This window comes from Elaeis guineensis, chromosome 2 (genome assembly GCF_000442705.2).
Source record: "Elaeis guineensis isolate ETL-2024a chromosome 2, EG11, whole genome shotgun sequence".
In the NCBI taxonomy this organism is placed as follows: domain Eukaryota; kingdom Viridiplantae; phylum Streptophyta; class Magnoliopsida; order Arecales; family Arecaceae; genus Elaeis; species Elaeis guineensis.
In genome coordinates, this window is record NC_025994.2 from 113,837,532 (window position 1) to 113,864,333 (window position 26,802).

At 37.0% G+C, this 26,802-nt stretch overlaps 2 protein-coding genes and 1 long non-coding RNA gene across 3 annotated transcripts; 1 reads left to right on the forward strand and 2 right to left on the reverse strand.

Moving 5' to 3' along the window:
• Positions 1–1,024: 1,024 nt before the first annotated feature.
• Positions 1,025–5,245, reverse strand: LOC105042512 (uncharacterized). The gene is made up of 2 exons (XM_010919769.4): positions 2,513–5,245; positions 1,025–1,513 (listed from the first exon to the last, which is right to left on the reverse strand). The coding sequence occupies exons 1-2, from the start codon at positions 5,127–5,129 to the stop codon at positions 1,176–1,178; spliced, it is 2,955 nt and encodes a 984-aa protein (XP_010918071.1). The 5' UTR covers positions 5,130–5,245; the 3' UTR covers positions 1,025–1,175.
• A 3,070-nt stretch (positions 5,246–8,315) lies between these two features.
• On the reverse strand, positions 8,316–18,638 carry LOC105043033 (serine/threonine-protein kinase D6PKL1). Its single transcript, XM_073251259.1, is given in 4 exon segments — positions 8,316–8,505; positions 17,776–18,115; positions 18,118–18,538; positions 18,540–18,638. Coding segments are annotated over 4 exon segments (1,050 nt in total).
• A 4,198-nt stretch (positions 18,639–22,836) lies between these two features.
• On the forward strand, positions 22,837–25,731 carry LOC105042520 (uncharacterized). Its single transcript, XR_831544.4, has 2 exons — positions 22,837–23,108; positions 25,390–25,731. It is a non-coding gene; the product is annotated as an uncharacterized lncRNA (long non-coding RNA).
• Positions 25,732–26,802: the final 1,071 nt, after the last annotated feature.

Here is a 26,802-nt window from a genome sequence, read left to right on the forward strand (position 1 = left end):
AATAAAAAATATAAAAGTTCGCATGGTGTTATTTGGATCATGTTACCAAGTTGCAAATGCACAAAGTGTGACAGTAATACTCAACATGGACACTATACTCTAGCAACATCACCTCTCTATCCTCTTCTGACATATGGTATTGCCCCTCCAATACTAGCTACATAATCAACACGCTGCATCGGATTTCGTGCCTTTCTTCGCATCATGGGCTCAAGGACTCTATTCGTGCCACAAATTTTCAGGTATAGTCGGCGAAAAGGAGCCACACTTTAGTGAGTCAAGAGTCCACATACAGCATTGCTCTATCAAAGTTGTACAATTAAATTCGCAGTGTCATGTCTCTATGTAGATTCTTTACGACACCGATTAGCATCTCTTCACAGACCGTGCAACTATTGGTTTCCTTCCCGATTCCTGAATGATAGAAGCATGTTTCAGTGCTCACAGGCTACCATATAGACATGTTGCTGAGACTCTACAGAGGAAAATAGCATGATGGTGCTGTGTTGATCACCAGTAACTAGTTCCACTAACAATTATGCACAAAAGCTGGGACCTGTTCTTGAGTATGGCAACCCCTGCACCTCCCCACAGTCACTTGGATCCTGTATGTACCTGCATCACGACCACCTAACAGCATTAGGACTACAAGGACTATCCATGGAATTGAGTCATGCCCGCACCAACCTAAAACATGGGCTTCACTTTGTATCACATCAGTGGCAATACAATATAATCCTTTCAGTGCCATCTGTCAATAAGATAAGATAGTAACAGAGCAGAACTTGTCAGAGGTGTCTATGTTTAGCTTTTCTTAGGTAGTTAACAAGCACCCCCATTAAATTGATAACAAGGAATTGGATGGTATACCAAGCACCACGGATGGACTGCTAATAAAAGCCCGGTATCCAAAAAGTAGGGACATCTAACAAGCTTCTCACGCAGGGATTTATCAAAGAGATTTTTATCAGGTAACATATAAAATTAGCAGACAGAGCGTACACATTACTGCACCCATTACGTACACTAGCTAACAACCATCTAAAAGCCATGCACATATAATTTGACAAAAAACACCCCTAACAAGCTGAGGACCCTACCCCATTATAATCCCTACCATGCACCAAGAGAAAGCTCTCTGTAAAATTGCAGTGATTCTAAAACATTGAAGAAGATCAGCGTGACTGAAACCCGAAAAACTGCTTCGTCTGCTCTAGCATCTGGACAACCTCTCGCATGGTTGGTCGCTCGACACTCTGCTCTTGGATGCAGAGCATCCCGACAAAGAACACCTGCATTGCCTCCTCCAATGGAACATTGATCAGCCTTGGGTCTAAAATCTTCACCACCCCTTCTTTGCTCCAATTTGTGTTCATCCTGGCCCACTGGACAATATCTAGTCCTTCCTCCCCAAAGTCACCCACCGGTCGCCTACCGGTGATCAGCTCTAATAGAACAACTCCAAAGCTATAAACATCGCTCTTCTCATCAACCTTCAGAGTGTATGCATATTCTGTTTGAAGATAAAAAATTGGATAACCGAGCATTATTATGGCCGCATTTGAAGATAAATGTCAATATTATTTTTAGGTTGGGCAAAGTTGAAATTTTATATGTAAGATAACATTGGATTCTATGTCAAGAAATGGAGGTTGGAAGTGAGAATATCTTCCAAGTAAGGAGACCAACATGATGTGAAACATGGGCAATGGAGCACTTGTATGGGAAGAAAAAGCAAATGAGGTGCCGCCAATACTTTATTTTGTTGTTATATATGCTTTTGTCTTCTAGGAATTAGAGAAAATATAAAGCATGGATCCCAATCAGGATTCCTAAGAGACAGTGTTTGGAATCCGGAGTTTGTTATTGACAGAATGATGGGGTTGGGTCAAAAAGGTGAGGTTATTGTGTTGGAAACAAACTGGTCCTGGGTTTCGAAAGCTAGCCAGGAGGGGAATTGGTTTGGGAGGGAGGGAGGTGTGGAGGGAGGGAGAGAGAGAGAGAGAGAGAGAGGGTTGGTGGCACCAAACGGTGGAAGGAGGGAAAAAGCAAAAGGGATGCTACTTTCTTTCTTTGAGGAGTTGGGTCCTCAGTGCTCTCCTTCTTAGGACTGCTCTAGATAAAGCTCATTGCTTTAGCCCTGTCTGCTGGTGTATTTTATTCAGTATATCTCCTCCATCAAAAGAATAACTAGAAAATATCAGAGCATCAGAGATGATTGGTCTAAAGGCAAGAGGAATATTCATGGTTTTGAGAGTCGATTTAAGGCCTTGTAATATATAACTAATATGATATGTTTTTCAAGGAATAACTTATTAGATATATAGATATGCAAACAGTTCCTCAGTTGGGATAATGGAAGTGCAAGTAGCACCGCTTTTTCTACTCATTAGCAAGAACATAAAACACTAGAGAAGGTCAGTGATCAAAATAGCTAAAATTAATCGAAAATTTCGGATCAATTGGTTTAAGTTCAAGCTGCTAAATTCTAAACAACGCTTCCAGCACATACCTGGAGCAATGTAGCCATAAGAACCAGCGATGGCTGACATGCACTCGGAGGCTCCAGTGTCCCTCAAATATTTCGCCAGGCCGAAGTCTGCGACATGAGCTTCAAAGTCTGCATCCAGTAAAATGTTGTTGGACTTGACATCCCTGTGAAGTATGGGAGGACAGCAGTCATGGTGCAAGTAACATAATCCCTTCGCTGCCTCAGTTGCAATCCTGAGCCTGATCTGCCAATTGAGATAGCCTCCTCTCTTCCCATGAAGTACTTCTCCCAAACTTCCGTTCCGCATGTACTCGTAGACAAGCAAATTAGTCTCCTTATTAGTACAGAATGCGAGCAACCTCACGATATACCGATGCCTGATCTTACCCAAAGTCTGTATCTCTGCAGAGAATCCATTATCATGTGAAGACCCTTTGGTTATCCCCAGCAACCGCTTCACTGCAACCTGCTCCCCGTTTGGCATGGTTCCTCTGTAGACAATTCCAGCTCCTCCTCTCCCAATAATGTAGTTCTCTTTGAGGCATTCTACGATGTCTTCGCTCCCAAACTCTAGCTTTTGGAATGCTGTGAGCTTCCATGACTTTGAGTTCCTTCTTATCATCGACCGGGTCTTGATGACAACCGTTGTGGCAAAAACAATAGAACATGTTAAGAGGCCCAGCGCGAAGAGGAGCTTAAATTTTCCAGGGAGTTGTGATCTGGCACCGACATGTCGGTCTGATCGGAACTGAGACGTCGACGTGAAATTGCAAGGATTCGAAACAGATCCACAGAGCTGAGGATTGCCAAGATAAGATGAGGCATTGAAGTAAGCAAACTGCCCGGTTTCCGGAATTCTACCGGAGAAATCATTGTGCGAGAAGTCTACTGAAGTAAGACTCTTCATGCTTCCAATCTCCTTTGGAATGCTCTGGTTCAAATGGTTCCATGAGACGTTGAGATAATTCAGTATGCGAATTCGAGAGATTTGAGCCGGGATCGGTCCACTGAGCTGGTTTTGGCTCAAGTCCAAGTATGTCAGCAGGAGGCAATCCCCTATCTCAGGAGGAATTGTGCCAGAGAAGTTGTTCCTGCTCATATCTATCTTCAGCATGTGATTCAGAAGGCCCACCTGAGGTGGTACCAGCCCCGTGAACTGGTTACCGCCAAGAAGAAGAATCTGCAACGCCGAGAAGTTTCCGATGGATGATGGAATAGGCCCAAACAACCTGTTGTTCGAGAGATTCAGCTGGCCTAGCTTGGCAGGCTTCTTTGTTGGGTCCTCTGTTATCACTCCAGTAAGATAATTGTTCTGCAATTCCATCAGTGACAGCTCCGGTAGGTAGAGAAACCCCCGAGGAATGGATCCACTCAAGTAATTCTGACCCATACGAACCCTCGAGAGTGTAGTGCATTCACCGAGATCATCCGGTAAGGGACCGAAGAGAAAGTTGTTGAGAAGAATTAGTATCTCCAGCCTCCTACCGAAACAGAGTGCTTTCGGGACTACTCCGGTGAGCTTGTTACTAGACAAGTCGAGCTCTCGGAGCTTCCCGTTCCTCCCGAGCTCAGGAGGGATTGTCCCGGTGAAATTGTTCCGCCAGAGCATCAAGGTCTCCAAATTGGGCAGCTCTGCCATGAACTCTGGGATCTCTCCATGAAGCCGGTTCATGAACATATGCAGCAAGACGAGCTCCCGGAGCTGGGAGAACTTCTTTGGGATCTCGCCGGTGAGAGCATTGTTTGAGATGTCGAGGTATCTCAAACTGCTCAAGTTGCCTAACTGGGGAGGAATGATGCCAATGAGCTGATTGGCATGCAGGAAGAGGGTGTCCAGCTTCTTGAGATTGCCCAATTGGGGTGGGATCTCGCCCTCCAAGCCACAGCTGGAGAGATCAAGATGGACTAGATTGGCCAACGTCCCGAGCTCGGCCGGGATACCGCCATCGAACTCGTTGTAGTAACCCAAGTAGAGCTGTTCTAGACTACCGAGTTTACCGAGCTCGACGGGTATGAACCCACTCAGATCATTTCCGGCGAGCGAGAGATAGCTCAGCCCCTTGAAATCACCATAGCTCGCTGGGATGGCTCCTGAGAAGTAATTTCCGCCAAGGTCAAGGTGCCGAAGCTTCGGTAGCATAGAAAGGCCAAGAGGAAGAAAGCCAGAGAAGTCATTATTGTAAGCATCAAACACTTCTAGCTCCACCATTGTATAGAATTTCCACGCCAAGGTGCCATTAAACAGGTTGTTGGATATGTTGAGATGTTGGAGGCCCGAGAGCTTAGTGATGATCGGTGGGAACTCCCCCGAGAGGCTGTTACTGGCGACTGACAGGTAACGAAGACTCTTGAGCTCGGCTATTGCTGGGGAGATGAAACCAGAGATGTTTGAGTTGGATACATTGAGCTCAACCACTAAACGCTTGGTGTCGTCGCATCGGACACCAGCCCACGAGCAAAGGGCTGCATGGTTTGACATGTTCCAGCTCTCGAGTAACAAGTCTGAAGTGTAGAAAGACTGCTTGAGGGAAACCAAGATGGAAGCTTGCTTTCTTAGAGATGAACTCAGGGAATTGTTGGGAGAAGCAGAGGAAGGAGAGAAGAGGAAGAGGAGGAGGAGAGAGAGGAAGAGAGCCATGGTGAGCTTTGTGGGAGGGAAGAGAAGGTCGGTTCTCCGGAGGTTCTATCTTTCTATCTGTGAGGGGTGAAGGAAAAGAGAAAGCAAAGCAACTTCAAGGAAAGCTCCGAGAGTTGGGTGGCATTGAAATGGAGGTGGGTCTAGGCCCTTGGGCTCTCTTTCTTTTTCTTTTTGAAAAGAAAAGCTAAAGCGCTCGAGTGTATTAAAAGCGGATCCAAGCGACCGTTGGATCAGAGGGGAGCCCTTGGTGAAAGCCCCTCTGCATGAACAAATTTCCCGAAACACCCTCCGCATCCTCCAATATTGCTGGCTAAAGTAGAGCAGTCAAAAGACTGGTCAGCTTAGTTCACAACTCCAAATCATGACAAGAGGAATTACCATGCATCCACTGTGTCATGTAACTATTTTTACTCACAAGAAAACACTGACAAGTACTTATTAATATAAAAAGGATTGCCAATCGATCCTTTGTTCAGATAGGGACAATGGGCATGGTTTCTCTGAGGTGTTCGAAAATTTTTCAGATTATATCAGCCACGAAGCAGATAGATGCATTTGTCGTGCAATACGAACAGCATGCAGGCTCCTGAAACCATTTTGGTTGGCATCGAAGCCTCTGTATGCAGTCTTTGAAAGACTTAATTGTCGACAAAACCACAGATATTTTAGGTAATTGAGGCGTTTATGGAAGTTTTTATTTGAAGTTGAATGATTTAGGAATAATGTGGGGTCCTATCATGGCAAAGAGCAGCTGTTAGAACCATATTGCTGAATCTTTATGATTCAGTAGTGCGAGGTCAAAAGGCAATGGAAAAGGAATTATATAAAGAGCTGGGGTCTTGATAAACCCTTTAGAGACCTTAAGCTAGTATTCAACATTGACCCTGATGAGGGGTCTACGTGTGCAATCCATGATCCAAAGAACTATAATTATTCCAGACCCCAATAATTAGAGTCAAAGGCTAATTCAACGGTCAATATCTGATCATTCTATTTAATGGAGGAGAGAAGTAGATGCTAGTAACTTTGCAAGACAAAGCGAGTACTTAACTTGTCTAGTGGAGCCTGCTTCAAGGTTTAAAGTTGGTCATGCAAAGGAAAATTGGTGCCATTAGAGCCACTTTGTTCACCCCAATTCAGAGACCAATATGCTTCTGATGTGGCATTTAATGATTTGTCCAACCCTTGTGAATTGCATTGGTGAATGAGGCAATGAATTGAGTGAAACAAAGATTTAACATCAAAATTTTATTCTGATGTAATGAGATGACATCAGGTTATTTGGAATTCTTCAAAGCTTATATGCATTTCTGGATGAAGGGTACTACCATAAAGGGCCAAGATGCATGCAAGTAATGTAACCTCCGCTAGAAATCTCGCACCCCAAATAATTAGATCAATAGGTCTTTATCCACGCTTGGATTTAGATCTCTATTTTGTTCCTTTCCTTCACTTTGACAACATTCAAAAAAAGCCTAAGCCACAACAAGAAAAAAAGTTCTCTATCATATGCCTGAAACTCTGGTTGGAACATGCAAGTACAAGTTTGTCCAACTATGAACACCTGGTGGTTTATCACCCACCATAAATTCACTTCTCCAATCACTGTAGAAACTGCTGCAAAGAAGACAGAAAATGATGATGAGAAGAATGATGGTGAGGATATTACTACTAGCTAGCAGAAAGACGACATCGCCTAGAGATTCACGTAAGAGAGCGATACATGGTACTATCCTCATCTACCTTTACTGCCGGGACCATCTCATACTTTTACCCCATATCTTGGGTAAATCCTGCTTTGGATCCAGACTACACAATGCAAAAGAAAAGATTGATTTTGGTGGATAAAAAGAATGTACCCATTCCCTGTCTTCAGCTAACACATGGTTGCAAAAGAGAGTTTTCCCGTTGTCAGCCATGAAGAGATTTATTTGATTAATGAAGGCTGCTTTTGCCTTCAAAAATAACCCTAAAGACATAGGTCAGATCCTCGTGAAAAAAGCATGTGCATAGACACTGGCAGGAAACAAATCATCCATCACACATGTTCATGCATGTTAAAAAGAAGATAAAGTGAGAGGGTTGTGCACTGGGAAATAATTTGATTCACCAAGGGTGACCATCTGAAACTAAAAATTTGAAAGATGGTGGTTTCCTCGCAAGAGCAAAACATTATTAATGCATGGCAAAAACTTCCTCACCGGAGGGTCCAGAGCTGCTTCTCTTCAAATAAGATGAGTAATATGATTAATAATCTATAATATGCAATGATTAAGAAAAATTTGTTTTCTTCATCTCAACTGAAACAAAATACAACATATTCCTGACAGAAGTCACACAATCCAATAGCTGCTCTTATAGGTAAGTTTGTTTTACAGTAAAGACCATATACCATGTATATTCTCTAAATAAAAATGAGAAGCTGAAGCATCAACCAAATCACCAAGGGGAAAAAAAATATAGAAGAAAAGAAAGGAGAAAAGAGCTGCAAGAAGGCCATTCTTACCACAAGTGATTGAACCACAACAGACCAAGCACCTTTTGCTGATTGAAGACACAACTTTCACTTTCACACAAATAAATTCTATTGATAAATCATTCCAAGCAGGATGTATAACAATGATTTTACTAGTCTTTTAACTAGAACTAGTCAAAATATTTGGGCAAAAATACTCAAAATCAAGATGAGGAGAATCATTTGTATTGCCCTTACTCATGCCATTGCCATTAATGCCATTTTCAGCAGCCTTGTTCCCAACATTAAGAACTTCCTTGTGAGCAAATCGTGCGAAGTCTACTGGTTCAGGTATATATGAGGTGGTGTGCAGCTCCTCACCAACGCCCAGTTCACCCCCTCAAAAAATGGATGTTGCTTAATCTCTGTAGCACCTCTTCAGCATGCAATCCTTTTCTGTGGTCCTTCACCAGAAGGCTGCCAATGAGGGTCTCGGGCAGCTGAACTCACGACTGGCACCTATTTCAGTGGCTGGCCTACCATATTAAAAAGTGTATCTCGATTTCCCGACCTCTTGAAAGGGATCGTCCCATGCATTAGCTCATATTGAAAGATGCCAAACATCCACCAGTCAACTGCACTCCCCTGGGCCTCTTCTCGGATGATCTCAGGGGCCAGATACTAATGAGTCCCAATGAATGACATTGAGCGTGCATTCGTTGGCTCCGCCATTAGTTCTGGGAGGGCCCCTTTGCCAAGGCCAAAGTCTGATTTGGATTTCCTGTTCCTCTTAGGAAGTATGCAGGGAAAGAATGTAGTTGGTTGGATAAAGCTCTGCACTGCATGCTCGCTATCAAGCATGCTTTCGCTGATGTCAGCATGGGTTGAGGAGTACTTGACAAGGGTTGGGTTGATGAAGCACTGCAGCGACAGGTCAAAGTCAGATAGCATAATATGACCCTCTTCTTGAACAAGCACATTTTCTGGTTTCAGGTCCCTATATATAACACCAAGCATGCGCAAGTGCTCGTGCAACCAACATTCAGAAGCAAAAACAAGCTGTTCCAAGCAATACAGAAACATGTAAACAAATTGTTGAATTGAAAGAAATTTGAAATATTCCTACCACGTATGTTAGATTGATTTGTTGAATGTGGGCTCTAAGGATATGTCGATATGGGCTCAGACAGACCTGTATACGAGAAGGGAAGATCCTGGTGACAATAAAGAAGAGGAATTTTGTGACTAAAGAGAGTGAGACAAATGTATTTTTTTGTTATTTTTTCTTTACTGACGGCTGATACTACATAATGGAGTTGTGAATGGGGTTTATCTTTAGAAAGAAAGTATGATTGAGTTTGTGATTTAAATATACAATAATAATCTGCTCCTTTTGAAGAATGGAAATGGAGAGAAAGGTGAGGAAGAAAAGAGGCACAAAACATTCTAACGTTCAACCAGGAAAAAGAAAATACATGCTTTACACATGTACTATGTAATCATGCTTGGAGGTTGTGAACAGGACTTGCCTAGCCTAACCTAAAGCAGATTGTTGGTCTCAGAAAAGAATAAGCAGAAGAAGCAGCAGCAACAGCAGGAGCAGCAGCAAGAAGAAGAAGAACCAAACTAAGATCCACAGACAGTTCTAACTCAGAATATGACTTCTAATCTAATCTGAACTCTATAATAAAATGCAAATGATTGTTGGATTCTTGAGGATTTCAAACTAGGTCCACGCAGACAGTTCTAACTGAAGATATAACTCCTAATCTAATATGAACTCTAAAACAAAATGCCATCCCCAAACCAATGTCTATGAACATAAAACTGTTGGATTCTCGAGGATTCCAAACTAGAATCCACATAAACAGTTCTAACTGAGAAAATAACCCCTAATCTAATCTGAACTCTAAACCAAAATACCATCCCTAAATCAACATTCATGAACACAACATTATTGGATTCTGGAGGATCAATTCGACAGAGGGGGAAAAAGGAAAGAAAACAAAGTTAGAGCTACTAGCCCGAAATAGGCCCCACAATCTCAATAACATTTGAGAACCCCATAAGAAATGCCTTCCCAATAATTTCATATAGTTTATTATAAGGTATTTACCATCTCAGATTCAAGAAAAGCTTTACCATCACTGAGATATGATATATTCCTCGCCTTCTCTTAATATCATCCGAAAATTCCACTATGATACCCTTCTTGCCCTTTTTTATCATGAGAAAAAGGGAATTCTTTGACTCTCCAGAAGGACCCACCTAAATTCCTTTCTTTCTTCAAACTAAAATAAGCGAGCATCTTGATAAGCTACCACATTTTCTACACGTTTAAAGATTATTCCAAGTGTACATCTCCCAACCCCCAAAACAAACTCCTAGTTCCCATAGAATCCTCTCTGCCACTCCTGTAAACACATTGAGACAGGTGATTCTACATATAGGTGGAGTGCCAAATATAGGATTTGACATCAACTTCAGACCACTTACAGAGCATCTCTTCCATGACATGAACATTCTAACTTTCTTCTGCTGGAAATGAGTTGTCATGAAGAAGGAGATGCCACAAGAGTTTTTTCCTTTTTTTTTCCTTGATGGGAAATGGAGGAAGTGAAATGCTTCCCCCATGATTCTGTTGAGACAAGAATAAGTAGAGAATAAGAATGTATGAGTTAACAGAACCTGCTGCTTGCTCTTTTGAAAAAAAAAGGGAAACAAAACTCTGCAGTTGATAGCAGCAGTTAGAAGGACACAAAACAGCAGAATGATAGAGAAATAACAGACTTCTCTGTGGACTGAAATCAGTTGAATCCAGGAAGCCCCAAGAGTATTTCTAAGCCATGAAAGTAAAGATTCCGTATGTTGAATAATATAATGAGCACAAGTCATTTTATATACTAAAAGAAAAAGTTATTCCACTCACTCAGTCTTTCTGAATACTTCAACCATGAAACTTCCCATTTCTTGTTTGCCATGTAAATAAAACATTACCATATAATCCATGCCAAATGGAGGACTCATGCACATTTGTAGAAAGAGTAAGGCAAAATTGTAATTTTGCCTGGTAGAACTAATCAACAGTGAGTAGAACAGATCAACCAGAACCTGAAGCCCTGATATGATTGCAAGTCCCCAGGTATGCAAAGATTATAATTACTGATTCAATTTAAGGATGAAGTATTGCATCAAAAGAAAAACAAAGAAAACTTAAGAAGGCAGTAAGTAGATAAGGAGTACAATAGTACAAGAAAAGGGAACGTCCAATGCAAGCTGATAAGTCATATATTTTTATATTTATTTTAGGTATTTTTGATATTTTATGGTGCTAACATCTTCTTAAAAATTTAATTTCATAAATAAATTAGATTTTTTTATAAAATAAATAATTTTAAAAAATATAAAATTAGAGTATATTTATGAAAAATAGATGTTAATTTAATCAAGCAATTTAAGCACCAAAATAATGAAAAATTAATGAGCAATTTAACGTATATTTTTTTCTATTTTTCAGGCACAAAATCGGAGCAAAAATCAAGCCAAAATACCTGAAAAAATAATTTTTACAGCCTTCCGTGCACGATGGACCGGCCGATCGGTCCACGGATTCAAGGGCGCCGTCCACGAAAACAGTTCGCGGTATTTGGCGCAGTTCACAGGCGGGTGGAAGAAATTCACGCGATCCGACGGCTGATATCGCTCTGAATACGCGATCGGACGGCTGATATTATGTTATCCCATGTCCAGAGGTGGTGGCCCACTCCCAGTGCGTGATCCGACGGTTCAAACCGATTCTGAGCGATCCGATGGCTGAAATCAAATCAATCGCTCTGATCAATGGCTGACATCATTCCCGATCAATAGAAGGATTTAAACGCTGATTTCTGGGCTGATCTGGGCGGTCCAAATGCAATCCAACAGCCAGAATTAAATGCTACAGGTATAATATGATTTTTAAGGGTTTTAGGACTCTTTTTGCTATCAGAAAAAGGTGAAAAATTCACCTATAAATAGGAGATCCGAGAATAAGAGAAGAGAAAAGCAATGAAAAAATAAAAATAAAATTTAAAAAAATAGAGAAGTTTAGGGATCCAACGAGAAAAAGAAGAGAAGTCGATTCGCTCTACGGAGTACGAAGGAAGAAAGAGAGATCATCAATCATCTTCCCGATGAGGCTGCGCCGATTAACTTCAAATCCTTATTACAGTTTTATTTTATTTTTCTATTCTTTTTAAATTTTTTGTACTTGAATTTTAATTTCAATTAATACAAAATTTATTTTCTTGCACTTTAAATTTCTGTCTTTTATTTTTATTGCAAGTAAATGCTAGGATCTAGTTAGTAGATCTTAGTATCAATTTATTTTTATGCTCTTTAAATTCTTGTTATTTATTTTTATTGCAAGTAGAAGTTAGGATCTAAATAGTAGATCTTAGTACCCGATTTATTTTTCATATTTTTAATCTCTGTTTTCTGACTTAAATTGCTTTTCTCAAAATTTTATTTTATTTTATAAAATCAAAGATTTCAAATCAAAATCCTGTCTTCTCTGTGGATTCGATCCGACTCGCTACTTTCTACGTATTTTTTTTAATTTTTATTAAAATCAAAATTAATTTGATAATCATGATGTCCTAACGACAACATCACGACCCTATCAATTTTTTGGCGTCATTGTCGGAGAAGGCATCAATTTTAATATTTATTTTTTTTAATTTTCTTGTGAATATAACTTACTAACTTTTTTGATTTTTTTAATCTTTTTGCAGAGAAAAAAATGAGAAGAAAAGAAGGGTGAAACACTTCAATTTGGTGAGATCAATCCTAACCCTAACCCTATCTATTTTTTTTAGTATTAATTACTCTTTTTTTTCAAATTAACATAAAATTCACCCACATAAATCTAATAAAAATCGAATGACAAGAGTAGAAACTTAATTGTTTAGAAGCATTCATCATCTTAGATTTACTTTTGATGATCGCTGAAGACAAGGTAAGCTTTCAAGTTTGATTAGTTTTATGCATCTAATTTAGTTGCATAGAACCCCTTGTTTGAAATTGGTTGTACATATTCATCTCAAATCAACTTAAGGGCAACACCCATAATAAGATAAGGTGGGGATTTCATCATCCTTTCTTAGTCTAAAAACAACCAACCAGCATCCCGCATTAACCCAAGCTTAATTAAAATTAAGTAGACGTTGACCCCTAGGACAATTGAGTTCAGTTTGAGTATTGTGGTAAAGTCAAGTACAAAATAAGTTTGGACTCACTCCTGAAGCTGGTGTCTAAGGCAAGAAGTTACAAAGATTAAGCCTAAGTGGACCGTGGTTATTTAATTGGTTCCGTTAGCTTACCTGATCAATTTAATTGGTGTCTAAGGTAAGCAACGGGGGGACCCCCATGATCCTACCTCTTACCTGGCTAGTTAAAGGAAGTAAAAACATACCCAATTTACATCTAGACCGAGCCATTCTACATTGAACTGTTAGATCTAAGAAACCTATAGGTGTCTAAGTTTAATTGTTTGCTAACTTGATTGTAATTAATACTTAACCACAACTAATTCTTCTCATCTATCGTCTTTAGATCTAGGACTTTCTTAAGGTTCTCACTTTTAGAAGTTCTCTCTTTCTTCCTCTTCTCTTTTCTTTCTCTCTTCTTCTTAAAAAAAAAATCTAAACCACACACATTAGGGTTTACACTGGTAGATGCACGGTAGAATTTTTTTTCTAACCTAGTTGAATCTAATTCTGAAATTGAACGGCTGATTCATGTTAAATCTGATAATCAAATGGCTAAAAATCTTGAAAAACTACCTAGACAGATGAGGGAATATTTTATTCCTTCCACCTATAATCCATCGATATTTTCATCATTCTATGGGATCAAACATTCAGACTCTAGTCCTAAGGCTGATTTGAACCTGATAGCCTAAAAATTAGATAAAGTCGACCTTCTTATAGATAAATTTCTAGTTCTAAATTAACAATCTCTTGCGCAATACACATCATCTTCTAATTATCAGGAGATTTGTTCTATCTGTGCTAGTCCAGGCCATCATATGAGTAAATATCCCACAGCTACACAGATTCTATCTTTCATCCAAAAACAAGTTTAAACTGCTCAAGATTACTCCAATCCTGTCAATGACCCATTCTTAAACACATATAACCAAGATTGGAGAAATCACTCTAATTTTTCTTGGAGACCTCAACAGACTCAAGCTCAGATCCAAATTCTTCCGGTGCAAAACTTTTAAAATATACCCCAATATCAAAATTATGCCTATAATAGAGGTCAGCCTAGTCAGCCTACCTAGCCATCCTATTACAATCAACCTTCATACCCACCTCCTCAACAGACCCCTCTAGCCAACGATAGGTTTAGCCAACTTTAACAAATGATTATGATCCAAAAGCAATCCATCGCCAGGCTAGAAGTACAAATAGATCAGTTAGTTGAGTCTACCATGAGGAGAGAAATAAGTCAATTACCGAACCAACCAATATCGAATTTCAAAAACAACCCATCCATCCACCAACCATCTGGACCTAATCATCAATCTACTGTCCTGTCTAAAAATTCTTAATTTGAAAATGACAAAATAATCTCTGAGCTTAAAAGTAGTAAGATTCTTAAGGATCCATACCAAGACCAGGTGAGTAAGGCCAGTACTGATGCTAGCCAAAATATGAATTTAGAAAAGAAAGTTGGTACTGAGACTAATCGTATAGAAGAACCTAAGTTCGAAATTGGTACTGATGTTAGTTTCAATTTAAGTGAGAAAAACAAAGAAGAGAGCGGATGAGTTACCCAAGATATATAAACTAAGAGTCTCATTTTCTTCAGCCCTAGAAGTCGGTTCTTCTTCTTTAAAATCATCATCTCCTCCAGAACTAAAATCGTCCTTGATCACATCTGAGTATGCATGTTTAGAATCAAATGACACCCTTCTCGGTACCCATTGCATCGAACTCAACTTCTAATCCAAAAACTCAATTCATGAGCATTTTAGAAGAACAAATAGGAGAAATTCTCAACAAACAAAAGACTGTGAATGTGTTTGTAAATTATCTTCCTAAAATTAAGAATAGGGACGTGAAATATTTTCTAAAGATTGACAATAAAATATTAAAATTTATTGTAGGCCATCTTTCTGAGATTGACAATTCAAAATCATTGAAATTTGTCAATCCAATATTTGACACAGGATAGGTAAGAGAATCGATATGATCTGACTAAAGACAGTAAACTTAATACTTTCTAGGAGGCAATCCAGTTTTAACTTTTGCTTTTTAATATTTTTTATATTTTGTTTAGGTTAATCGAATCTTACTTCGTATCTTTTGTAGAGATTTGAAGATAATATTGGCTAAGTTGAGAGGAGAATCAATTTTGAAAAGACTTCTAGATCAAGTGACATCTCTCCTTTTTCTTTTTCTTTGTATGCACCCTTTATTTTTTTTACTCCATTGAGAACAATGTTGATTAAGTTGAGGGAGAGAATAAAAATTTTTAAAATTTTTAAAATCCTCAAGTAAGTATTTAGCATTTAAGCACCTGATTACACTTAAGAATCGAGTTAAATCAAGTATTATTTTTTTAAAAAAATTGATGCACAAACTAGAGAGTTTGTGAGATATTGAGGATCAAGTATTAAGAAAACTCAATAAAGAGTTAAGTTTAGAACTTAAACAGTTTTTTCTTGAGTATTTTTAAATTTTTCTATCAGCATCAAAGAAGAGTTTACTTTCTATGGACTTGTATAGAATAACTATACGTTTCTTCATATATTAAAAAAAAGAGAAAAAAAATTTTAAGTACTTCATACTGAGTAATCGGGCCTCTTTGCCTAAGCAAATATTGAGTTTCGCATCAAAAGGTATGAAGGGCAAAAAAGCTTTGTTGTAAAGCTAGTTTTAACTCGTAGCCTGTTTGATTCGAAAAAGTAGGTCCGAAGGGTATTCTATACCTAGTGCCCTAAAGTCATCTGGTTCGGGAGTCATTGACTGAAAACTCGCTATATGGGTCAAATAGAAAGCTTAAGGGGTTAAGACATTCAATAGCGTACAATATTAAAAAAAAAATCGAAACATTGATCTCCTATCAAGTAACTGGAACTCTTTGCCTAAGTAAGCATTGTGGTTCACGTCAAAAAGTGGACAATATGGAGATATTTTTTTATAACAAATGAAAGATGGAAGTAACAATATACTCGTCCCTATGAAAGTTGGATGATTTGGAGATAAAAGTAGAGTAATTTAGAAAAAGTTCAGAAAAAATTTAGTATTCTTAGTTTAACTCCCACATTGATTAGTATTAATACTTCAATGACATACTTCACTCACGCTCTACGGAACATCAATGGTCTTTTTGAAAATTACCTAGTAAAATTCGAAACTCTAAGTTAAACGGTACTTAATTCTAAATCCTTTCTTTACTCGAGAACAAGCAAAGTTCAAGTTGGAAGATGTGATAAGTGATATATTTTTATATTTATTTTAGATATTTTTGATATTTTATGGTGCTAACATCTTCTTAAAAATCTAATTTCATAAATAAATTAGATTTTTTTATAAAAATAAATAATTTTAAAAAATATAAAATTAGAACATATTTATGAAAAATAGATGTTAATTTAATCGAGCAATTTAAGCATCAAAATAATAAAAAATTAATGAATAATTTAACGTATATTTTTTTCTATTTTTCAGGCACAAAATCGGAGCAAAAATCAAGCCAAAATACCTTAAAAATAATTTTTATAGCCTTCGGTGCACAGTGGACCGGCCGATCGATCCATGGATTCAAGGGCGTGGTCCACAAAAATAGTTTATCGTGTTTGGCACGGTTCACAAACGAATGAAAGAAATTCACGCAATCCGACGGCTGATATCGCTCCGAATACGTGATCGGGCGGCTGATATTATGTTATCCCATATCTAGCGATGGTGGCCCACTTTCAGTGTGTGATCGATATTCAAACCGATTCTGAGCGAGATCCAACGGTCCACATTCATTGCCAGTTGAAAATCCATCTATCATTCGATCCGATGGCTGACAGCATTTCCGACTGAGAATAGAAGAGATTGAACGCCATCCGATGGCTGAAATCAAATCAATCGCTCTGATCAACGGCTGATATCATTCTCAATCGAGAGAAGGATTTAAACGCTGATTTCTGAGCTGATCTGGGCGGTCCAAATGCAATTCAACAGTCAGAATTAAATGCTACGGATATAATACGATTTTTAAGAGTTTTAGGACTCCTTTTGCTATCAGAAAAAGATAAAAAATTCACCTATAAGTAGGAGGTCCGAGAATAAGAGAAGAAAAAAGCAGTGAAAAAATAAAAAAAATTAAAAAAAATTAGAAAAATTTAGAGACCCAAGGAGAAGAAGAAGAGAAGCCGGTTCACTCTACGGAGTACGAAGGAAGAATGAGAGATCATCAATCATCTTTCCGATGGGGCTGCGTCGGTCAACTTCAGATCTTTGTTACAGTTTTATTTTATTTTTCTGTTCTTTTTAAATTTTTTAAACTTGAATTTCAATTTCAATTAATGCAAAATTTATTTTTTTGCACTTTAAATTTCTGTCTTTTATTTTTATTGCAAGTAGACGCTAAGATCTAGTTAGTAAATCTTAGTACCAATTTATTTTTATACTCTTTAAATTCTTGTTATTTATTTTTATTGCAAGTAGAAGCTAGGATCTAAATAGTAGAACTTAGTATCCGATTTATTTTTCGTATTTTTAATTTCTATTTTCTGACTTAAATTACTTTCCTTAAAATTTTATTTTTTTTATAAAATCAAAGATTTTAAATCAAAATCATGTCTTCTCTGTGGATTCTATCCGACTCTCTACTTTCTACGATTTTTTTTAAAATTTTTATTGAAATCAAAATTAATTTGATAATCATGGTATTCTAATGACAACATCGCGACCCTATCACAAGCCCAATGTGGAAACAAAAGTTGGAAGATGCCTACAGGAAGGTTCACTAAGGGAAAAATATTGAAAATATTTGCAATGGAATGACTAAATGCTACAATGTGCCTTCCACCTGAAGACTATATATAATTTTCTTATGTCTTACTATAATACATTATCACGGTTGCAGAAAATCAATTAACATAAAATGAAATAAATGGAAGCAGCAGAATAGAAGTTAGAAGCTCACCATGCAGCTTGCTCACTAAAATACTTGTTAGGCTGCTTCTGCTGCAGAGAGTGCAGACTGCCACTGCTACAGTACCCCATAACTAAGCAATAAAACTTGTCTGTTTCAAATTGAGAATATAAAGTTGGCAGAAAAGGGTTATCAAGGAGGCAGAGAATTTTCCTTTCAGTTTGTGCCCGGATTAGCTTATTCATACTAACAAGTGATGCCTTGTTCGTCATCTTCATTGCAAAAAAGGTGCTAGTGTCCTTGAGATGGACAAGATAAACACTGCCAATGTCTCCATAACCAAGGTGCTTGAGGATCTTGAAATGGTTTAGGCCAAGAGGGGGATCTTTCGAATAACTGTCCAAATTGCCTTATCACTTCCAATGTGTCGCTTGATGGATGCTGTGGTGGAACTGTCTAAGCTGTCACTACAGGTGCTACCAGTGCTACCTTGGTCGACAGAGGTATGTGAATCGCTGATCTTTGCATCGTATTATTTCATACATGATGTTGTCCTCAAGGTCGACATAGTCATTGAAGATGATGTCTCTGATTTCATTGGTATTTCCTGGTTAGTTCAGGGGTTTGTGGGGCCTGACAGTGGCCATGATTGCTTTGTTGTCAAAGCAGTACCATATCTGGCGACTGGCTCCAAATTTTTCCAGTTCCTTGATGCTTTCTCCAGTGTTGCTACTATATTTGCAGCAGGTACTCGGCTTGGGCTTGGACAGGGGCAAGAAATAGGATACTGGGTAGTTCCAGTTCCATGACTCAAGACTTCTCATTGTATCACTATTATACTCTGAAATTGGATCCAATATTTTGTTCCCGCACAATGATTTCTCTGAGGAAACAGCATTCATCTGACAGTCCATGCGAATATGTGCATCAGGCAACAAGCTGGTTTATGTTATCACACCACAAGCAGATAAGTTAAAATGTTGCATGGACAGAAACAGGAACAAAATACACAATAACCGATTTCTGAGCATATATCAAGAAAGCAATATAAGATATTACCAAAATTATAGCAACAAAAATTGCATTTTTACAACCATGTTATGTATTAAAATTTTTGACGAAATGATGTTCCCTTTGCATACCGTTAATTTAATAACCATAAAATGTGCAATAAACCAATAGTTGGGAAAAGAGAAACAAACGGCAAAATGTATACTATTAAATTTGAGGGAATTCTATCAAATTGAGTTAAAAAAAAGGGGGGACCGGTTAACAGGAGAAAAAACCACATAGTGCAATCAACCCAAAATTCAATAACCCAGCATCATTAAAATATCACCCAATAAAAAATTAAATAATCAGAAATAATTAGAGGTTTCCGAAGGATGCCTACAAACAACAAATACTAAATTAATTAAAGGCATGATTCATATTTCCATGTCCAATTAATAATAATCCGCAGAGGGGGGAAGAAGGAATAACTTTATACCAAGCTGGTCCATCTGAGAATTATCCTTAGAATCTGATACATTCTCTTATAACCGTCAGCTATTCCCGACCAACTCCACGATCTCTAACCCTTTGTCAGATAGACTACGAGATGAAATTTCCCAGAACCAGAAGCTAAACGGACAATCCCGAATGGGATTTGGTGATGAGAGCCCACCACGAAAGCCATCGAGAATGTTGGTGGGGTCGTGGGGAGGGAAGAGTAAAGCGTGGAGGAGAGGGGAGAAGGAAGAGAGAAGAGAGCGTGGAATACATAAATAAATAGCTGGATAAATATAGACCTGGAATTAGAGCAGGCATATGGATAGATAAATATATCTCAGAAATAGAAAGAGATAGAGAGGAGAGGTGGGGGTGGGGGTGGGGGTGGGTAACAGAGACGATGGCAGCGGTCGCCAATGGGAAAAAGAAGGCCTCAACCGAGCACCGGCCAGATTTAGCGCGAGGGTATCGTTCTGGCACGCCCGAGGGAAAAAACGAATGGCGATGGCATAACCGAAAATTATGAGGAATCTATAGCTGTTGTGGTACAACTGAATTAGGACCGCTTCCAGTAAAATATTTAAAATATCTCCTATAATTTGATAAGCTTGTTGTACTCTTGTTATTGTGTACGGAACTATTTAATTAGTTCAAATTCAAACAATATTATGTACATATAAATGATATTATATATAAATTAATTAGAATAAATTGAATGTACCAATCCAAATCCAAAATAAATATTAAATATAAAAAATATTTTAAAAATAAAATTTAAAATAATAAATTTAATTTCTTATAAAGATAACTTACATTTATACACTTTTTGTGTAACCCTCTCAAACTACTTATAAAATCGTGATCTCTCTCGTATTATAATCAAAAAAATAAATTTAAATATATTAATACTAAGATTCAATTTAACTAAAATAGAATAGTACTAAAAAATAAACTATTTCAATTAGTATAGAAATATAGAACAAAAATAAATTAAAAATAAAATTCTAATATGAATAGATCAGGAACTTCCAACATAACATATATATATATATATATATATATATATATATATATATATATATATATATTGATAGTATTTTAGACTTTTAATTATAATTAATATTGATTAATACAAACTAATGCTCTGTGGATAACATATTTTTTTTTAGATGTGATAAATAATGCTATTGGGTGTATCTTTTCTTGTTGTCAATTTTTCTCACCATTTTGGAAGTTTGATTATTGTTCTAGAGTAGCCTTTGTTTTGTTCCATGATAGGTTCCATGGATTTTGATTTCTCCATTTTTTTTTCATTTATCTCTAAGGATCATTATATAAAAATAGATGATAAAGATGTCAATTTACACCTAAATGAGATTCTTTGGTTGATTTCAAAGAAGAAAATAGAATTTGAGATTACTATCAGCTAAGAGGGTCACCAAGCTCTAGGTTTGTGTTCAACAGGTATTCACTCTTTTGTCTATTTTTTTATTTGTTTCCTTATCATATTTTTTTTGTGCTTCTTTCCTCATTAACTAGCTAAAGATTGGACCTTGCTCGTAGCTTGATTTTTTAGCAGTGACATATTTTCAGTGTCGATAGCTTTGTCATTTCAAACATTCTAAGTATTGATCCAAGATTGTCTTTACCATGTTTCACAATGAATTGGTGTATGGTGCTGATTTCTTCTTATCATGTCAACATCTTTGTCATTATCATTTCTGTAAAAATTATGTGAACATATTATTTATATTTTTTAATCATTCATTATAGATTTCTATGTCTTAATTAAATTTTTATTAAATTTTTCTTGTTAAGAAAATATTCTATGATTAACTTTTCAAAAATATGGTCTTTAAAAAGAGCTCAATCTTTCCTTTCCCATCATTTTTCTTTTTTTATGTTTATTTTATAACTATACAGAACAACAATAGGGGCTGAGTTCGTATGGGTCATCAGCTTTTCAATTATTCTACTGAAGTGTTTCTTGTTATGTGAGCTGGTTGTATATTTTTTTCATCATGAGTTTCTGTGCTTTCTCACATAATGATTCATGAATTGCAAAGGTCACCTTTTCACCCAAACAGTTGCAATCCAGCAGATCTAGATGCTTCAAGGTACTAATCCGAATTTGCTGGGAGGAACCTCTACATGAGAATAATAATAATTATTATTATTCTTTTTTTTCTTCTTCTCCTTCTTATTATTATTATTATTTTGCAGCATTGGAGGTGCAGGGGGAATAAGCATGGTATGTTGGCACGAAAGGTGTCTACAATATCATGGACTACTTGCAAAGCAAGTCCCCTGACATGGATGTGTTAAGCATCTCCATTTAGATTCTTCTTACATATGAAATTAGTTATTGCACTGACATGAATAAGATTTATACACAATGCTGCTCACACAAATAAGATTTATATACAAGTTGTCCTAGCTATATTTATAATGTTTCAATTATAAATACATTGATTTATGATAGGTTGAATTCAAATCCTACCCATATAGTTTCTGCAATCGAACTTCAAAAGAAAATTTGATTTATGATTCGGATTTGAATCTTTCAAAACAAATAAGCTCCAAACTTGTATCAAACTCTATTAATAATCAGATTAGAGTTCATATTTGAATTTTTTTTAGGTCCAATTTGTACATGATTTTAGCGGTGCAACTAATCAAGGGTTAACAATTTTCAAAACTAAAATGACCCTTATTACAATTGTCCATAGCAGATGGTAATATATAAGGAGTATGATATGGGAAGCTAATACTTGATCTTTTGAAAAACCTAATTACTTTTGAAATACAATTGAAATTTTATTTATATTTTATTTGATTGAAACATAAAAATGGTTGGAATTTTGGAATTAAAATCTATACAAAGAAAATGAATTAATAGACATCATGTAACCAATTTTCTTCGTATTCTTATATTTACATTTACTAAGGACATGGTATGTGTTTCAAAATTTAGTTGTTGGTTTTTCAGATTCAAACATAGCTTAATCTGAGTTTATTTTGATAAGAAATTAGGTCGCATACAAATATGATCCAAATCTGATCATTATCAAAACTGATTACTATTAAAATAATCTGATTAGATCATTAAGATTTCGAGTACCATTTACTACTTTAGATGCTCTAATCAGCTCAGCTCAGCTTGTCTGCATCTCCATAGTTATATTTTTGTAATTAATTTAAAAATCATGAAAAGACAAAAAAAGATGTAATATTTAGCATTTAAAAGAAAAAAAAAAAAGAAAAAAAAAAAAAAAAAAACTTGTTCTATAAGTTAGTTTCTTACCTCCTGGGGGAGGTTGCAAGTTTGAGTTACGAGATCACAAATTAGTTGGTTGAAATAGAAAAAAGATACAAAGGCAAACCTTGGCCAATTATGGAAACATATATGCATTCTAATAAAATTAAAATAAACTCTGCAGCGGACCTTAGGCTTAATGTCTAAATACATATTTAACTGACTTCGAATTGATGTAGAGTTGGTTGGTAACCGCCGAGCTCCCACCACTGGAGCTGATCACGGGCCGGGTTTGGGCCAGAAAAATATCAATTTAAATGAATCAGGCCTGAAACCCGACTAAGAGTTTGGGCCTGAGGGCCCGCCCGTGGGCCGGTGGGCGCCACCTTCTTTGCCGAGAAAACAAGAGGGTTTTGGTTCCGGAGAGGTGGATCCTTTCGAAGCCACCGTTAAGGATTAAGAATCTCCACCAGAATCGCCGATCCCGCCGGAGAAGGACGCCGTCGGTGACAAGGAGGAGGTCGACGTGCGGTCGCAACCGCCATCGGAGGGAGGGGAAAGGAGGAAGAGGAGGAGGAGAGAATGGGGGAGCTCGGCAAATTTCCCTCCAGCGGTGACCCAAGACGGCCAAGGCGCAGTAAGTTCCCACCTCACACTCTACAAGAATCACTCCGTTTACAAAGAATCTTTCTTTACCACCGTTTATATGTACCCTTTGACCGATATCAACTGGATATTCCTTGATTTCTTTTTATTTTTTGTCACATAGGGGATCCAATTACGTGCAGGATCGCACATTTTGATATTTTTTCATATTTTTCTTTGTTTCCTTTAAAAAACTGTAAGGATTGTTATGCTTGGATCTTTACTCAGAAATTATTTGTCAGCTAATGATCATTAATTTGGGGCTAGTGGTGGAAGCGTTCGTGTGAATGCTAGGATGCGCTATACTGACTTGAAAGGTTTATCAAGAAACTAAGGAATGGTTATTTGGAGATTTTTTTTAGAAGCTCGAGAAATGTTCAAATAATGAGTGAAAGATTCATGCTTCTTACCAAAATGAATTAATTGTACATGATAAGAATAGCTTTGATTCCTAGGGACTAATTTGCCACTGCATGGCATGGGGGCTCTGGTTGGGGTGTTTCAGGTTCATGAGTTGTCTTTGCCGCCTTCTTTCAGCAGTCTACATCATGTCTGCAAGATGAATCTTATGAGGAGGGGACATTTGAGAACTGTATTACTGAGTTATTATTACTATCCTTTCCTTTTTCTTGAACAGATGTTCAACTAAGCAAAAAAGCTGATTGATAGCATTCAGGGCAAGGTTTATTATATCAGTGATTGAGGGAGGGCTTCCAATGCTGTCAGGCAAGCTTGAAGTTGGGGCCTTGAACAGAACTAACCCTCAAACCCTAATTGTGACTGCAGCAATAATAAAAGTAATGAGCCATAGTGAGGACGTAAAAGAGCTAGTCTTGTTAGCTGCATCATGTACTTGCTCCTGATATTGATTCTTCCCTTCTAATATGAGCTTAGCTTATACATGATCTTGTTATATATTCTTTACACTCGTATTAGATGAACTTATTGTTCATAGACATGAAAATGCACCTCAGTTGTTGTTTGCTGATGATATAGTGCTGATTGATAAGATGGGGTTGGAAACTGATTGATGAAAATCTTACTTAGAAGGTTGTATGCGGAATGTAATTGTCAAGAAGCGCTATAGTATGATCATTTTCATTATCTGAGGCCTGTTGTGTGCAAGAATGCAGGATTACCAGAGACATGACTGGTATACCTAAAGCTAGGTGGATGAAGTCGACAGGTAATTCTAAGGTGATGCACGATCAACTCAATAAAATAAGGCTTGCAACTTCACATGGCTAGATTGCAGTCACCTAATTTTCTAAATCTATCAGATTGTTTATGGGCATGGAACTGAGAAGAGACAACTTAGATGGTGTGGGCAGGTGTAATGAGTATTTGAGGAGGTTTTAGTGAGGATAGGTTCTTGGGCTTATGTTGAAAGGTTGAAGTAAACCACCCAGAAAAAGCTATTTAGTAAAGAAATAGGAAACAGGAAATTTGAGTAAGTGATATTGTTGTGTTCATGTTATATTTGTGCTTATACAAGTAATTCTGAATGTTATTCTTGTATATGTGCATGTGAGCATTGTAATGGTAACCAAGCTGGTATCTGTAGGTTATAATTGTGTGCATATTACCAATTTGGAGAGACTGTTATGAGCAAGTTACTGCATGTAACATGTCTAGGGTAATTGCTGTCCATGTGCAAGTACATATCCCTGTGGTGTCCGTATACTAACCAGTCTGACATGGGAAATAGACCATCTTATGTGCATTAGCAAGTTTACATATCCATTCCATTTATTGTAATAAAGCATCAGCATAATGTTTTATAAATTTGATTATGATATCTAAGTTCCAAACAAATTCATGAGATTTTGACAATTTAGCAATCACTAGTGGGTAGGGACACAAATATCATCAAACTGGAAGCTGCCCACTTCTTTTTTTCTTTACCATTTGTATAAATGACTTGACTTTCTTGATGATATTTGCAATCATGATGACATATATTTTCAATCATCATGATTCATAAGCTGGATTTTTTATTGTAATGTTGCTAATGATCTTCCATCTCAATTGCTAATGTCATTCATTATCCTGATCTATGATAGTGGCTCAATGAAATTCAGTTTGGTTCTTCCTCATAATCATCAAATTTGCTTAGTAGTGTTACTTGGATGTTACAGATACCCTCTCTTCTTGAGAGGAAAGTAATTCATCTATATATATAGATCGAGGGATAAACAGATACCGATATAGGTTCCTAAATATACAGGCACACATGTATGTATGTATTAAAAACTTTCGTTGATATATTGCAGCTAGAATAGTCATGATGGAAAGAAAAGAGAGTGGGTCCCTCAGGCCTTGTTGCACCAGGGAAGCATATAGAAGACTGAAGAATGGATATCAAGGCTTTTCTAATAGAGGAGTTTAGATCATTATTGAATGGATTTATCAGGTTTTTGTCTAGCAACCTTTCTTTTAAAGTAATGTCAGGCCTACATTTGCTTGTGCTTGATGGCTTCTGCTTACGATTGCTACATCTTTTGTGGCATTGGTCTACAAATGCTTGGTTTATGCATATTTGATGATTTCTTCTCATATGTATCTATTGGAGTAAAATGCAAGACCAAATATTAGTAGAATGTTGTTTCAGAAAATGTGAAACTTGTCTTTTTGCATTCTTTGTGCCTCATAGCTATAGGATATACGAATCTTCTTAATGTTTTCATTGGCAAAATGACTTCTTGTACAGGTAAATGATTCAGTTCTCTTGTGTACTTAAAAAAAAAAAAAAAAAACTTTTCTCCTCCTGTTTCTTTATATCTGATCTCCTCTTTGACTGCAAGCTAGCGATGCATAGTCTCTATATAGCATTTATGCTGCGATCATTACATATTTAGTACATTTAAGATTCTACCACTTCATTCGTGGTGAAAGGTAATCAAACAAATGCAGGAAAGGGTAAGCCACTTCCAAACGTCAGGAGTATGATTTTCTGTTTACTTCATTGAGGGTGGAATGAGAAGTTAAATAAGTCCGATTAGCAGAAGTAAACAAGTCTGCAAAATGATTTTGATTTAAATTTCAATTATCAACTACAGAATTACTTATACAAATCTGCATTGTATTCCTGTATGATTGATTGAAATCTTAAGTATATAAAAGCAAACCACTTACATGTGATTCAGAAGAATAAAATTTGAACGAATTGCCCAAAAATGTTTCAGCATTATCCATGGGTTATAATCATGATAATACAACAAAGAAGCAGCTATAATGCATGTGCATGTGTGAATGACTGAATCATAAAACACCTTGAGATTGTAGGAATTATATCTGGAGAGGTTCGCATGGATCTGAATCTTAAGACATTCACAGATATTACCTTTAATCACTCATTGCATCATTCGAAGAATTCATAAGCTTTTGGGGTTGATATTTTGTTGCACCTAAGTAAGTCCAAATGGCAAAAGTAAATAAATTTGCCAATTGACTTTGATCGAATTTCACCTTTATGTATGAGAAAGAAACTCAAGTTATCAACTATTTGATTGCTGCTATGGATCTATGTTACTTCATATTGTTGATCAGGCTTTTATGTTTAACAATAAGTGTTGCTGAAGCATTTTTGAACAATTTGTTTTTGATTTTCTAATAAATCACAATTGAGGTTTCAGTGAGGAGGAGGAAGGAGATGATGGTGATAAACAGGCAGATATGAAGAAAGA